This window comes from Diadema antillarum, unplaced genomic scaffold (assembly GCF_040938485.1).
Source record: "Diadema antillarum isolate AM-2024a unplaced genomic scaffold, OU_Dant_1.0 seq00000725_RagTag, whole genome shotgun sequence".
In the NCBI taxonomy this organism is placed as follows: Eukaryota; Metazoa; Echinodermata; class Echinoidea; order Diadematoida; family Diadematidae; genus Diadema; species Diadema antillarum.
Window position 1 is genome coordinate 658,331 of NW_027271628.1, and position 15,227 is coordinate 673,557.

General features: G+C 37.8%; 1 protein-coding gene across 1 annotated transcript; it reads right to left on the reverse strand.

The window, feature by feature from the left end:
* Positions 1–914: 914 nt before the first annotated feature.
* Positions 915–10,954, reverse strand: LOC139738146 (CD5 antigen-like). The gene is made up of 5 exons (XM_071648808.1): positions 10,758–10,954; positions 9,007–9,327; positions 5,412–5,738; positions 2,105–2,428; positions 915–1,681 (listed from the first exon to the last, which is right to left on the reverse strand). The coding sequence occupies exons 1-5, from the start codon at positions 10,810–10,812 to the stop codon at positions 1,179–1,181; spliced, it is 1,530 nt and encodes a 509-aa protein (XP_071504909.1). The 5' UTR covers positions 10,813–10,954; the 3' UTR covers positions 915–1,178.
* Between the last annotated feature and the right edge of the window lie 4,273 nt (positions 10,955–15,227).

Sequence of the window (15,227 nt, forward strand, 5' to 3'; positions counted from 1 at the left end):
CTGATGACAATGAAGTAAAGGCCTACGCAGATATATGCCACTTTCTATAACTTCCCAGGGGCGGATCAAGGAATTCCGTAAAGAGGGGGCGCGTTTACAAAATTAAAGGGGGGGGGGGGGGGCACGCATCCCTCCCCCATTTTTTTCTTTTTATTTCTTTTGTTTCAACAAAAAATAAAGGGGGGGGGGGGCGTGCGCCGGTTATAAGTATAACGCTATTCTTTATCAATAATTCAGCACTTATGAGCACCGTGAAAGACGTGCAACTCAAAATTACATAGGTTCATATTCAGTGTGATTTGACTTGAAGGAAGCAAAATATGTCTTCATGAATTCATGTCTTGACAATAGTTTTACTTGCATAATTGAAGAGGTGATGCCGTCACCTTACAACTTTTTATTGACCTGTTAAATTCTTTTATTGACACAGATTAAAAAAAAAGGATGATACTGCCCTTTGCACTAATTTTATTGTTTTACGTGGCGGATAAAACGGAAACATTAGATGCTTGTATAAAAGCAACCAATCACATGTAGACGATTTAAAAGTCCCCTTTGCCATCATTTAGCCCCCCCCCCCACCCCATTTTTTCTTTAAACCACGGAAGTGGCACAAGAAAATAAAATGAAACCTTGGAATGTGAGCGCGGTAAGGCCTTTGTTTTGGCGGTTAAAGACATTTTGTGTGTATGTGTGTGTGTATGTTTTTTTTTTTTTTTGGGGGGGGGCTTTGTTTTGGCGGTTACAGACATTGTGTGTGTATGTGTGTGTGTGTGTGTTTTTTTTTTTTTTTTTTTTTTTTTGGGGGGGGGGGGGGGGGGGCTTTGTTTTGGCGGTTAAAGACATTGTGTGTGTATGTGTGTGTGTGGGGGGGGGGGGGCAGCTGAAGAAAGCCGGAAGTACAAAGCACCAGAAGTTGCTTTCCAGAAGAGGCACCAAAAGTTTAAAGTGCCCCCAACCCTACTTGCGACACCCTACTTGCGAAAACGTGTAAGGCGTCGGCCATGTAAAGGAATGGATAAGCAATGACGAAAGGCGTCTGGTTTGTTCTTGATCCTAGTAAGAGTGGATTCTGGTATCAAAAGTGTGCGCTTCGTCCAAAAGATACGTCATCATGTAGCAACCTATGGAAGGCCATTGCTGCCATTAAACACGAATTTCTTGACGTATGCTCCATTTCAAGCTTGGGGCTGCTGTGGATTTTCGGCCGTGGAAGCTATCGATGGTGCAACGGCGACTTTTTCGCCGTTACTCGTAGGACCTACCACGGAATTGTAGTTCGGAGGTAATTGCGGAGGACTCGCCGATTGTGGATATGCCGTCGATTGCGGATAGCTTCCCGACTGCGGGTAGCCTCCCCCCTGTGGATAGCCTGCAGCTTGTGGATAACCTGCCACTTGCGGATAACCGATGAATTGCGGATTACCTGCTGCCGGTTGCGGATGGTTTGGTACCTGAGGATTAGTCGGGTTCAAAGTCACAGAGGGCGCTGCTGCAGTGGTGCCGTTGGGGTACGTTGTGCCGCTGACAGTAAATGCTGCTATTCCTGCAGTAGGATTTTGTGGTCTCCTCATCCTTCCGACTAGCACCGCGACACAAGTGACCATGGCAGAGAAGACTACCAGCGAGCTAGTCACGATTCCTGTTATCACATACGTTGAGAGTCCAGATCCAGAGTATCCTAGAAACAGAAAACAAAAGCCGCCAATGCTGAAGACTTAAATCTAATCTCTTGAAAGAAACACACCATTCAGGGAAAAAAACAAACATATGATGAGTAAAAACATAACACGATCTTAATAGTACTGTTGGATCTCTCTTGGAAAGAGGTGCTAATTTGTTGTATACAAAGAAATTCTAACAAAAATGCACCATACTGACATGATACTGACATATGAATACCAAAATATTTTTCGCCCTACAACAATGAAAAAAGTGTTGGAATGGATTATCTTTATCTATGTATTATTATTCTTTTATAATTCATTGATGGCTTATAATTTTTCTCTTTTTAGATCTATTCCAATATCTTGAAAAAAAAAAACCCTGTGTGGCTCAGGCTGGTCCACCGTATTTACAGGTTTCACACCTTTAAAAGACTTACCGTAAGAGGTGTGCTCGCAGCGAATCCCAACGTCCTCAGTGTGGTCGCAGCCAGTGCTGCCAAAGTTGACGTACAGGCAATTCTCTACTGAAGACTCGTACCCGTAACACGACAAGCTGCTAACGTGAATGGCGCCATCACCTGGTCCGAAGTACTCCAACGTAACATCGACCTCGTCGTAGCCCAGCTGATCGCAGACGACTTCGGCTTCGGTTGACGACCAGCTGTCGTCGCAGATCGTGCCCCACGAGTTATCATGGAAGATCTCGACCCGACCAGCCTGAAGCGATGGCCCGCCCACTAGGCGAACGTCGTATTCTTGAGCTGCAAAAGGTAGTCAGAAGAACATTTTGAGTTCTTTTTTAGTGAGAACGTGCACTCATGTGTCCAAAATGTTAACTAACAGCTTTCTCGTGACGGCTGCTCAGAGGAAATATTACATAATCACATTATAAGTGTTGAAGAGCGATTCCAAAGCATATACAAGTTATTTGTGACAGAGTAGAATGAGAACAGTAAAAGAGTTCATAAACTGGTTGTATGGTTCCTGATGGCAAAAGGGACAAGTCTTTAGTTTTCGTGAAACATCTGCTCAGCCGGCATAAGTTTCGCCATTGCCCACGTATTTTGACCGCTATGACCGGAGGGTAGTAACGACCGCTCAGAGATAGATACGCGTATGACTGCGGCTCGCCGTAATCACACTCGATGACATCACAATTGCATGCTTTTAGCAATGCGCAGTCATTTAGACACAAGCGCGCGCTAAAACATCTAAATTATACCGTAAACAAGGTTGTGTTCAGTACGCGTATGCAGTCAGTCGTCACGGCGTGCGAATCTCGCACAGAGTGCGGAGGACGTATGCACGCTCTGAGCGGGCATGAATACATAATTAGCTGTGCAGTGTTCTTTTTAAACTATCGTTGTGCAGCCCCAGCATAACATTTACAGCTCATTTTTACATTAAATGAAAGAAGAAAGCTCAAGGTCTAATTTAATGACAATGATTTGATAATACTGGAAAGGGAATTAGGGTAAAAATACGAGTAATTTCACGCGTTGAAAATATAAAATATAAACCCGAAAGAAGTTGGTCAAATACGTTCTTAACCACCTTGCATCTCTTTCAAACTAAATAAGTAGGATACTTGATCATCTCATTTTCAAAATATGGGAAAAGCAAGTCACTCTATCTTTTATACCTCATGGGATCCAGCAAATTACAACAGTATGTCACATCGCTCTTTGTTCGAAATCGTCCATTAGCGAATTCGTACAATGCTGGATCGTGATTGGTCAGAAACGACGGTCGCATGACGTCATCACATCGTCTGCTACTGTGGTTTTTTTTTACTTTCTGTGTCGGGTCTCGAAGACTGAAACTCTGCATAAACGTGTATATAATAGGTTTATACTGTCATATTCTGTCAAAATTTCGTAGATAATTATTTAAGGATTCGTTATCGCCACTCTGTGTTCGTATGGATTTGTAATTTGTTTGACTACTTGCAGATACGAGCACGTCAGCAATTTCACACGTCGTAAAAAACACTTGGGTTTAGTCCCGTATACTAATATTTGTGTTACGATGTTTCTCATGCCTTTTCTTTTCTGAAATGTTCCATTGTGATTTTCTTTTCATGTTTAGTTTCACATCAAGTTGTCTTGCAAGTTACGGTTTAATAAATAAAATAACCTTGTGTCTGTTTTTTTCCTTGGACATTCTCACTCCTTCAAATTATATTTCTGGTTTTGATGATATGTCCGCTAGATTATATGATTTATCCATTTATTTTTTTTTATCTTAATCGTTTTTTTTTAACTGGAACTTGGAAGCTGCAACTGGGGACTACTGGTGATTTGCATGAATGTTAATCTTAAATAATCTGATGAACTATTAATCATGCCACACACTCTAAAAAAAATCCGAGTCAGAACTGACCCGGAACTGGGTCCGTTGGGGTCACACACCATTCCGGGTCAAAAATGACTTGGAATCTGGTCATGAAGACCCCGAATGGGGTCACCCTGACCCAATTCATGACTCTGAATGGGTCATATCTGACCCCATTCCTTGTCATTTCTGACCCGAAACGGTGTGTGACCCCAACGGACCCAGTTCCGGGTCAGTTCTGACTCGGATGTTTTAAGAGTGCATGTTATTATTATTATCATTATTATTATTATTATTGTTATTATTATTATCATTATTATTCTAGAGCCCGAAGGCCTGGATTCATGAAGCAAGCAGTTTCGTTTTCTTTTCAGGGTGATTATCTAAAATGTTAATTTCCCCTTCTCTCTTTTTTTTTTTTTTTTTTTGGGGGGGGGGGGGGACTCCCGATTCCACAGAAGGCTCTCTGGAAATGAACAATTATGAACCAGCATAGAATCAGAAGCATGTCATTGAACAATCTCCCTGATAATTGCATTTCAATGCTGGCAGCTCTATATTATGAATGCAAACAAAATACTTTCAAGGACACGCCAAGCTTCGCGCCATATGTAGGAAAAATCTTGACTGACTGCATGCTTCAGGCAATTCTTCAGAGATCTTTATTTCAAAAGCAAGTTCGCCGCACGTTCTTAATGTAGCTAAGCGGTATTTACCCATACTCCAAATTAGGTTAACAATTGTATAAAACAGATAATGCACGGATTTCAGTTCGGAACGTTAGGGAAAATCGATGCAGCGTACTTTTGCGTATGAAATGCCATGAAACTACTAAATCAACCATGACAAAGATAATGGTGATGATGATGATAATGATGATGATGGTGTTCATGATGGTGATGGTGATGGTGATGATGATGACGATGATGGTGATTGAGATGGTGATGATGATGATGATACTGATAATAATGGTAATGGTGATGGTGATGGTGATGAAGATAATGATGGTAATGGTAATATAGTGATGATGGTAGTGATGGTGGTTATGATGATTACTGAAGAATAAAGATGTTGTTGGTGAAAGAGGATCGGTAGACCCTAAAAATGAATGCGATTGTTCAGTGCATTGTACGGTGCTCTGTACAGATTGCTGCTGTGCTAGTAAGCCTGCTTTCCGAATACGGACAGGATGATGCATTTTAGTAAGGTACATATCAATAAAAGACCTCAATATTACAGCATGATTGACTACCGAAATTCAAATTTTGAATTGTAAATTGTTGCTATATGAAGTAATGTTTCAAGCTGCCGAGTGAACAGTTTAAGAAAAATCGACTAGAGAATAAAGGGAAGGAGATAAGAGAGGTGGTCTTCATGTTCACGACAAACCACATCTCTTTCTATACGTACCATACGGGCCACCGCTGCATTCGATGTCAGCTTGAAGTCCAATGGAACAGGTGCTGCCCCACCCACTGTGAGAACAATCTTCGATCCTGGATTCGTGTCCGGTGCAATCGACATCTGAGAGGTGGTTAGATCTCTCTTCCAGTCCAGAGAAGAACAAATAGGTGTACTTGACTCCATCAAAGCCGAGCTGACGACAGGCCACCATGGCGTCTTTCGTGGCCCAGCTCGAATCGTCGCAAATTGTCCCCCACTCACCCCCATGGTAGATTTCAAGTCGACCCTGCCTTGGTGTCGAACCACCTGCCAACCTGAGTTTGCCTTCAACATCTAGGGAATATAGACAGGGGGAGGGAGTGATTGAAGAGAAGGGGAAAGAAGGAGAGATGAATATATCAGCATCATATATCAATGAGTAAATGTACAATAGCATATGGAAGAATTGAATATGAATATATCTTATTGGTGTAACAAATTGGAACTGTCGTTGTTTTGTTCCAGTGTTCCACGTCTGACAAGCTTGGCTTTTTAGTGGAACACTGTTTTCCATCGTTATGATTATTTACTATTTTTGTTGCCATGACAAAGTGCATTGTTTCTTTTCTATGACATCATTCGTGCATATACTTTATGCATCTGAAAAAAAAAACTGCCCTTATCAGACGAATGAAAGACAAATCGACAACATGTACCGCTTTGAATAATGTTCTCTTTTTCTTTTTTGATGATGGAAATGAATAAACTATTGAATCGAACATATTATTCTCTAAGTGTGCACGATATAATTAAATGGCCTGATGTAACTAGATAAGTGCATGTGTGTGCTGAACGTATGGAGGACCATAAAATGTAGGACTGTGAAATGGACATCACTTTTAATCATCGTTGTCCGCGTTTCAATAGCCCAATGAGCGATTGTAAAAAGTATAATCACGTGAACTCGATCCATTGAGTATCGGTTGAACATTCTTAGATGATACTATATGATATAACAAGTGATTGCTTTTGTTTTCGGGAGCAGGCATACTGTTCTAACATTAGGGATTGCTCCAACATGGAGGTAACTGACCCTCTTTGTTTTAATTTGGCTGGAACAGTCTATGTGTTCCCTTCCCGCCTATTACCAAGTGCATAAGTTGAGGATGCCGAGAGTCAATATGTGATTGTTCGCTCACTATGTGCACGTTATAATTCAATTCAATTCAATTCAATTCAATTCAATTCACTTCAACTTTATTTTCATTTCCATTACATAAACAGGGGAAATTATACGCAATGCATTAATTTGTAGTAATCTCGAAAACGTACATTAACAAAATACATGTGATGATGAGTAGCAACATAATTGCATTTATAAGGTATAAACATATGCATATTACACGAATGTGAATGGAAATGGAGGGTCCCACTAAAAAGGCAAGCTTGTAAGATATGGGACCCTCAAAAATGCATAACTCGAGAACGAATAATGACTTCATGAAGCTACAAACAAATAAATGAAACAAAATCAAAGAAACCAATGTCAATGTCAATTCAAATAGATGTAACTCCGGTACAAGTGGGTTAGTGATGCCTCCCCTTCGTAATACTGTCCATAAAAGAAAAAAAAATGCAACAGCGAAAATCACTCGTTAATTATTAGCATAGAAAGGACTTATTGCTTGTTAGTTTCTGAAATTTGCAACATTTTGTCAATCTTAATTTGTCAATGTAAGCACAGAAAACAGAAATTCCCTCTTTATGAGGGATCTTCACTTCTCAAGTTGTCTTCGATACAGTACTGACTTGTTGACTTTTTTGATCGACCTGTTATCCTGGCAGAAAATTTGTTCTAAGTTTGTCATTTCCATTGACACCTTTTTGAGAGCATTTTGACTAATTTGAAGGCAAAAGTTTTGATTACACAATGGACAGATGATTCTTGTTTTGTACGAGTCTTTCAAAAAAAATGGTGCTAAATCCTTTTTCATCAAATTAGACTTTTTGACAGACAGATTGTATTCGTATGTATTTGTTGTTACAAGTATTTTGAGAAAAAAAAATGGAGAAGTCGGGGAATGATAAAGTAGTTTTGTCCAAAAAAAAGGTGTTAAATCCATTTGTTTTGTTCCTAAAGGTGCAAGAGTAAGACTAGTCTAGCTTGTCATATTTTGTATTTATTTTTGATACAAGTTGTGAGCTTGATGTTTCATTTCTATCCATATAAATTTCACGGAGAAAGGGATGAACCAGCATAAGATAATGTGTAAAGATAACAAATTATCCTATATATTACAGGGTATATATATATATATATATATATATATATATATATATAACGTGCATGGGTTACAGAAACTAATACTGACTTCAATTCAATTTCAGTTCAATTAATTCATTTCCTAAATTCATTATTTCAATTCAATTTATTCATTTCATAAAATCATATTCAAAGTAGTTACATAGATGTGTGAGTCAAAGGAGGAAATCACGCAATAGCCCAGGGCTTGGGAATGGAGATTTCCTTTACAATAATGGTTTAAAATCACAGTTTTGAATCAAACATATCTTTACATCAAAATGAACTTAAAAGAGAACTTAGATTAGATGCCGTTAAAAAATCACCAATTCATTTTGATAGAAACAGGAAACACGAACCAAAACAATGAATAAATTGAAATACAATGAAAAACAAAATAAAAACGCAGGATAATTGTCAAAGGTTTGTATGGAAATTGCATAATTTTCATCATTCATTCATATAATAAACATTAATTAATACTGATTAAGAAAAAACTGCTTATAATGAGTCATGAAAAGATTCAATGTATTAACAGGTTTCAGTTTCGTGCTTAACAAATTTCATAATTTAACCCCTTTGAACTTTATTGAGTTGGACTGACTGATTATCAGACGATAAAATGGTAAAATATAACATTGTTTGTTTCTAGTATTGGAAGAATGTTTCATGGCATGAAAAGAAAAATAATCATTGAATATATCATGCAAGACTGAGACTGGAAACTACTAAAACATCTTTTGAATGCTGTAAGTCATCATGCTTACTTTTTTATGTTCTAAAAGGTGCTATATCCTCCATAACACCCCAGTTAATTCTTTACACGTAGATTTCCCCCAAGGCACATTTTCTCTCTCTCTCATTATATTTGGTAAGCCCTTATACTGTTGGAAATTGTATGAACACTTAGAATCTTGTGAAATATAAGAATAAGGTTTTTCTCCTTCTTATCTATAGTGGACTAAGTTTTCGTTTACACAAATTAGCGATTCTTATTGTATTTTTATAGATCTTCCCTATCAGTTGTTTGGAAGGCATTTTGTGTCCTTCTCTGGTTTTAAGACAGTTACTACATAAAAACAATTACTTTGACCCTTTAATTCCCATGAATGTAACTCTAAGTTAATCCAAAGTAATCCAGATCCCAGTCCTAGCTCTAATCATCATTCTAAATTTATCACAAACCGGTAGCCGAGGTTATTGCTGTGTGGGGCAGGTGCTGTTTAGGTCAATTCAAACTCCACAAAGTAAGATGATCACTCGTATTTTTGTATGATTACACAGATTATTTTAAAACGAAGTAGAGTTTGTACTGCTCACCTACGCCATCACTGCAAACAACTCCAGCATCCTCATAGTGTCCGCATAGGAAGTGAGTTTCCGAATAGGAGCACTCCAGGAGCCTGTCCTCGTCTCCCGAACATGAAATTGATGTTACGATTGCCTGTGATGAGTTTCCTTCACCGAAGAAAGCAAGCTGTGTAGCTGTCAGGGCCTCTGGGAAACCTAGCTGTCGGCACACTACGTGCGCATCCTGAAGATCCCAGCTATCGTCACAGACCGTAGCCCACCGGAAGTTATGGTAAACCTCGACTCGCCCCTCATGACTTACGTGTCCACCCACGAGACGAACATTACCCTCTAAAAAGAGAAGACAGTGATTTGAAATGCGGTACAAAACGACCACTGCAATACCTTCGTTTATTGAGTCACGTTGCCATACTTTATTAGATAGTGGTGCGATAACGTTAGAACTATCAAGAGCGAACAGCCTGGTCAAGGGATTACAGATGATTTAAGTATGATTACCTTCAAAGAGTGGAATATTTTATGTGCAGAGAAAAATTATCTACGCATGATGGGTGATCTGAACACAAATCAAAATCTTGAAGAAATAAATGTAGATATTACGCAATTTGTGACAGACTTCCTTGACAATCTTTTCACATGCCACCTTTCCACTGATAAACTTTCCTTTGCTAGAATGATCCAATCCATTTTCTGCAGTTGATTACATGAAATCAAATAGTGATTATATGTGTACAGACGTTGATCAGCCAATTTTTTTCGATATAAATGATCATTCGGTGAAGTTTCTTGTAATTTGTTAAGTTGAGAAAATAAATCCAACTGAATGCAACGACGTCAATATTCTCTGGATTATTTATGCTGCGTTTACACCAAATCGGGCACGGGTCACAGAACGGGTTTTTTGCTATGGTGCTCCAAAAGAAACCATGTCCGGTTCTGTTACCATATCACTTCCCCGTTGTATTTTGTTACAAAATTAATCTTCTACTCTTGATTTTGTTGTTCTTAATTTTGACACAAGAAAAATATTTTGGATGATTTTGTATCAAATTACAGATTCTTGTTTAAAACCAGATATGGTTCCTTTTGGCTCACCACAGCAAAAACCCGACCCGTTGCCCGTATACCGTGCTCGGTGTCGGTGCTAGCTAAGCATGCAGCTCATGGCGCCATTATGCACACAGAATATACATACATGGAACCCCTCGCCCTTTTACACACCTTGCAATATTGTATATGTATGCATGCTTACCATTATTCACGCGTCCATTTTGCTTGGACCTATGTTGTTTATCAAGGATAATTATTCCAATATTAACACAGGATTTCTGATATATATATACACACACACACATATATATATATATATATATATATATATATATATATATATATATGTCTACCTAAAGATAAGTATCCCTCATCCGTCGTGGCTGTCTATCTCTGTCTTTCATTTGTGTGCTTTCTATAGTAGGCCTACTCAAAGCGGTGTGATATCTTTTACGGAACTGGAATACTTGCACGTAGATAATATCATGAGATATAATGAGAAATGAATTGAAATACAAATGAATTAAATATAAAATAGAAACTGTTTTGTGTATAATACAACCCTTACTGTTCTCGAACGATTCGATAGAGCTAGTCGTCTTATCGGGTTTACCGATATGAAGCATTATGCTCAACGACGCCATTACTCATCAATACACAGAATATACTAGCGTGGACATTCCTGCCCCCTGTGCAAACCTCGTACTTACCATAATAAGCAAGGACTGTTTTCAGTAAAGCGAAAACGGTGACAAATTTCCACATGATTTCGATGTAGAAATGTTTGTGCTGGACTGCTGTTTGTCCCCTTTTCACTGGTGGTGTGACGTCATGAATCTGTTTCACCGAGTTATGTGATGACGATAATGGTAATATTCTTCTTTTGCGTTGATTATGTACGCGACATCCCTACGCTTTTTGGACTTTGATCCCTGCCAAATGAAATGGAGAAATGGAAGCGGAACCAACGCGTAGAGAGACACAAAAGCCTTTTCATTTGTTGAATACCTTTCTTTCAACCACGGGCTTTATCGTGTTTATGTTTGCTAGTTTGGGCGTGACGTTTTTGTATGATAGATTTTAGCAATGACCGTAAATTTTTCAAGAGATTGCAGCACGGTCAGTAAAAAGAACATGAGACATCATTTGGGAAAGCAATTTTTTCTTTGATGCAACTGGATGCACATTGACCGACTCTCATGAACGAACATTCTCTTTAATGATTTGACACAGCAGTGTCAAATCAACACGAAAATTAGACATAAATAAACTGAAGTTTTATGGTCTGTAATTACCATTAATGGTAGCCCTCCTTCTATCCAGCTCTCCCTCTATTTCTTTCTTCTCTTCCTCTCTCTCTCTCGTCTTCTACGATCACTTTTGAATATGATCCCATTGTGTCACCGTAGATCGGAGCTATGCTTCCCGAGCGATAAAGAATTCAAGTTTAAGTTTAACTTCAAAAACATGTCCTTTTTTCCGACAATAACGTAATATGCATCTCACTTCCTATAGAAACTAAAATAATGTAAACAATACAATGTGGATTGAACAGAGATAAATCTAACAGTAACGATGAATAGTATTGGGAATGAAGTAATCAAAGTGAAATATCAATATGCACTGTGCATGCGAAACACGGACGGACGTACTGCAAAGACAATGTTTGTAGAGTGTGAGCCTCTCGTGGAAAAGAAAAAGGTTCAATACATTTTATTAGAAAGAGTAGGTGCAAAAAAAAACAACAACAGAGAAGAATTTTGAAGCCCACTATTGACAGACAGATACAGAAATACACAAAAAAGAACAACAAACAAATGAACAACTATAAAACGAGAATGGGAGAGCAACAAAACTAATCTTGCAGGGAAAAGATGCAGTTGTATCATCATGATCATGGCGCTTTACACTGTCAAAAATACCTTTGGTTTTTCAAAGGGAAAGACTAGGTTGGGTTAACTAAACATTTCTTTTCCACCGAGAGATACGACCACTGTCCTGAGAAGCTTAGTAAAATAGCAAAATATAAATGATTTGATCGTATTTAATCCACGAGTCTCACAAATTTTGCAAAATTACAGACTTTGTTCGTTATGGAACCAGGTAACTTACAGATTATATTACATGGTTCTGTTGGAAATGGAATGAATGAATTGATAAATCTGTGGATTTTTTTTGTTAACCTCTTAATCTCCATGAAGTTATTGCTGCATTAATCTTCTTCTTAACTTGAAATCGGCCCCTGAATTTCATTGTATTTATTTGGCTAAAACTTATTAATGGGTTTATATAAAATCACGGAAAATAATCGACCGTATTCGACCAATTAATCCAATGAAAATTGTTAACCTATTAATTTCCGGGAGATTTTTCCTGTCTTCTCAACCTCAAATTTCACTACATTTAGTACAATGAAGAAACTTGGCTGGGACCGACCAATTTCTCTGCACATCATCATGGGAAAGCAAGAATAGCCAGCAACACAAACAATAGGATGAAAGACTTTTTAACCCCCCCCCCCAAAAAAAAAAAACAACAAAAAAAAAACAACAACAACAACAACAACAACAACACCAACGACAACATTAAACCTATGTGTGCTTTTAGTGCCGATTGGAACATAGAGCGAATACCATAGCACTGTACACACTGCCTTAAACGTCCTATTTACCTTTGGGAACAGTGACTTTATATCTTTTAAAGATATGACATTTAATGCATATGTGTAGGTCTGTTGTAACACAAAACATCTTATTTTATAAAAATTTCGCAATAAAGCCGAAAATAAATGGAGATATCTGTATTTTTCTCTTTAAACTGTAACTATAGACGTTTTTTCTTGAAGAATGTTTTACTTATAACTATTGTTCACATTATTTTTGTGTATTTAACAATATTTAACATCGATTCTACAGATTCAATTTCTTACAGTGGTTATTTCTATCCCTAACTCACATTTTAGAACTATTTGAAAGCACTGATGCTTGGTTTTTTGTTTCATCTGCATATGGTAAATTATGCATTTTAGTCCGTGGCATGCAGGGAAATGATTTGCTTTCATAAATAAAAATAGTGACACAGATATACAGCATTATGATTCCAAGGAATGACTTCTGGGCTTTATGTATGGAACATGAACACGTGCCGTACAACATTGTATCATGAACATACCGGGTCATAATGTAGTTACACAGAACTTTACTCTTAGATTCATGAAAGTTTCAAATTCTCTTGAATACGTATAGACATGTAGAATTTCTTTAGGAGTTAAACTGGCTGCGGTACCTTTACCTAGTTCACCTATACCTATATGTAAAGTGCACATCTGGTGCTGCGTGGTTTTTTTTTCTTCTTTAAATCATCCAGTCACTGTTTCTGATGATGATGTTGTTGTTGTTGTTTTTGTTCTGTGGAAAATGTGTTTGGTATACAACGTTAAGATATAAGAGTTCTGTGTGTAGGTATATTGATGTTTATTATTCATATGTAAGATAAGACCTCATCCACGTCAAGCTCTGCTTATGATGAAGGTCTCCTGTATTGATTTCTCCTTTGTTCACAAAATGAATACAGCAGTTGCGTATCTAGGGGGGGGGGGGGGCAAGGGAGGCAAGTGCATACTCTGCATTACTTTGCTTTCGTTGCTCATTTCATTACTTGGCATTTAATTATTGTATTTGCAGAAAGATAATATAGAAATAAAACCAAAACAAACCAAAAATCTCTCGGCATTGATGATCGAATTGTATTTGGGGAAAGAAAATACAGAAATAAAACCGAACCAAACCAAAAAATCTCACTACATTGACGATCGAATTCTCATACTGGGTACTCGTTCATACAACACTGTACAGAGAAGAGCGATGTCGGCAGGCTGTCTTGCTCAAGTAAGTAAGTAAGTATTGTCAAATAAAAGAATAAAAAACAAACAAACCCGAATTACGACGCCATTTCAAAGAGACATGGAGTAACCAACGACCGACGTCACCCGCAAACCACACACAAACACACTTATTGACGCACACATATTTTCAGTACAAAGATGACAAAACGCATTTTCACAAGTTCAATATTTACCTGTTGACTAAAATCAATAAGACCATTTGGTGATGGCGCTATTGTACACTCTAGTGAGTCGAAATTTTATTTATTTTTGACCGACTGCGGTCATGTACTTGGTAGTCATGACTGTCCAATCGTCTCACTGCTTGGAAGAAAGAATGAGCTACAGCTGCTCTGGGGTTGTTTTCCACCCTAACATTACGGTGTTGTGTATATCATTTAGTTGCCTTCGTCCTTTAATTTCGAGTTTTGCTGGTCATATTGCCTTTTCTTTCACATCTTTTACCGTGTCCCACAATTTACATCTTCATTGCGTTGAGGGAGGGGGTGGTGGTAATTTCTGTACATGGAGGTCATTGTGCGTTTCTTTTGTTTTTAATGACTATATCCATATTTTCCCATTGTTTCTCTTTTATTTGGCTCTGTAACTTGCAACCACCCCACCCGAGACATATCAAAACATAGCCTCACTCGCGAAAAAAAAGGCACTCAAACTCAATGAGTTTATTAGAAACACACAATTCTCCAGCGTGTTTGAATTGCACTGAAAAAAAAAATGTACATATTACTGATATTTGCACTTCCCAAATCTCCATCAGAGTTTACAACTGCGACCGTTTGCCACAATAAAATTCTTTACTAATAGTTTACCTGTAATGCAACATTAATGCATGTTTCACATAGTTATTAATGATATAATGTATAATATATTACACACAATTTTTTTTACATAACGTGTACGTGTTTCAATATAAGTAACAAAAATTAATACATTTTGATTACTTATAGATTCAGCCCTCTTCACTGACGCAATACATGGAAGAGATTAAAAAACAGATTTCTTATATGTTTTCATTCTGTTTATTCTCAGAATATAATAGTGATAATCACAATGTACAGTTATAATGATATCATGTATTACAATAACCATTATTAGGAAAGCGGCGGACAAACGATTTCTGACTACATCATCTATTTTGAGACTAAGTGCATAATCCACATGATAGTGATGACTCAGAAAAGTTGAAATGGGTCAAGCAAGTCAATCTTGAGATTTTCATATTTTCTGAAAGAAGAGCTATCATTTTTCTACATTATTCCTGAGTTTGGGATCATAA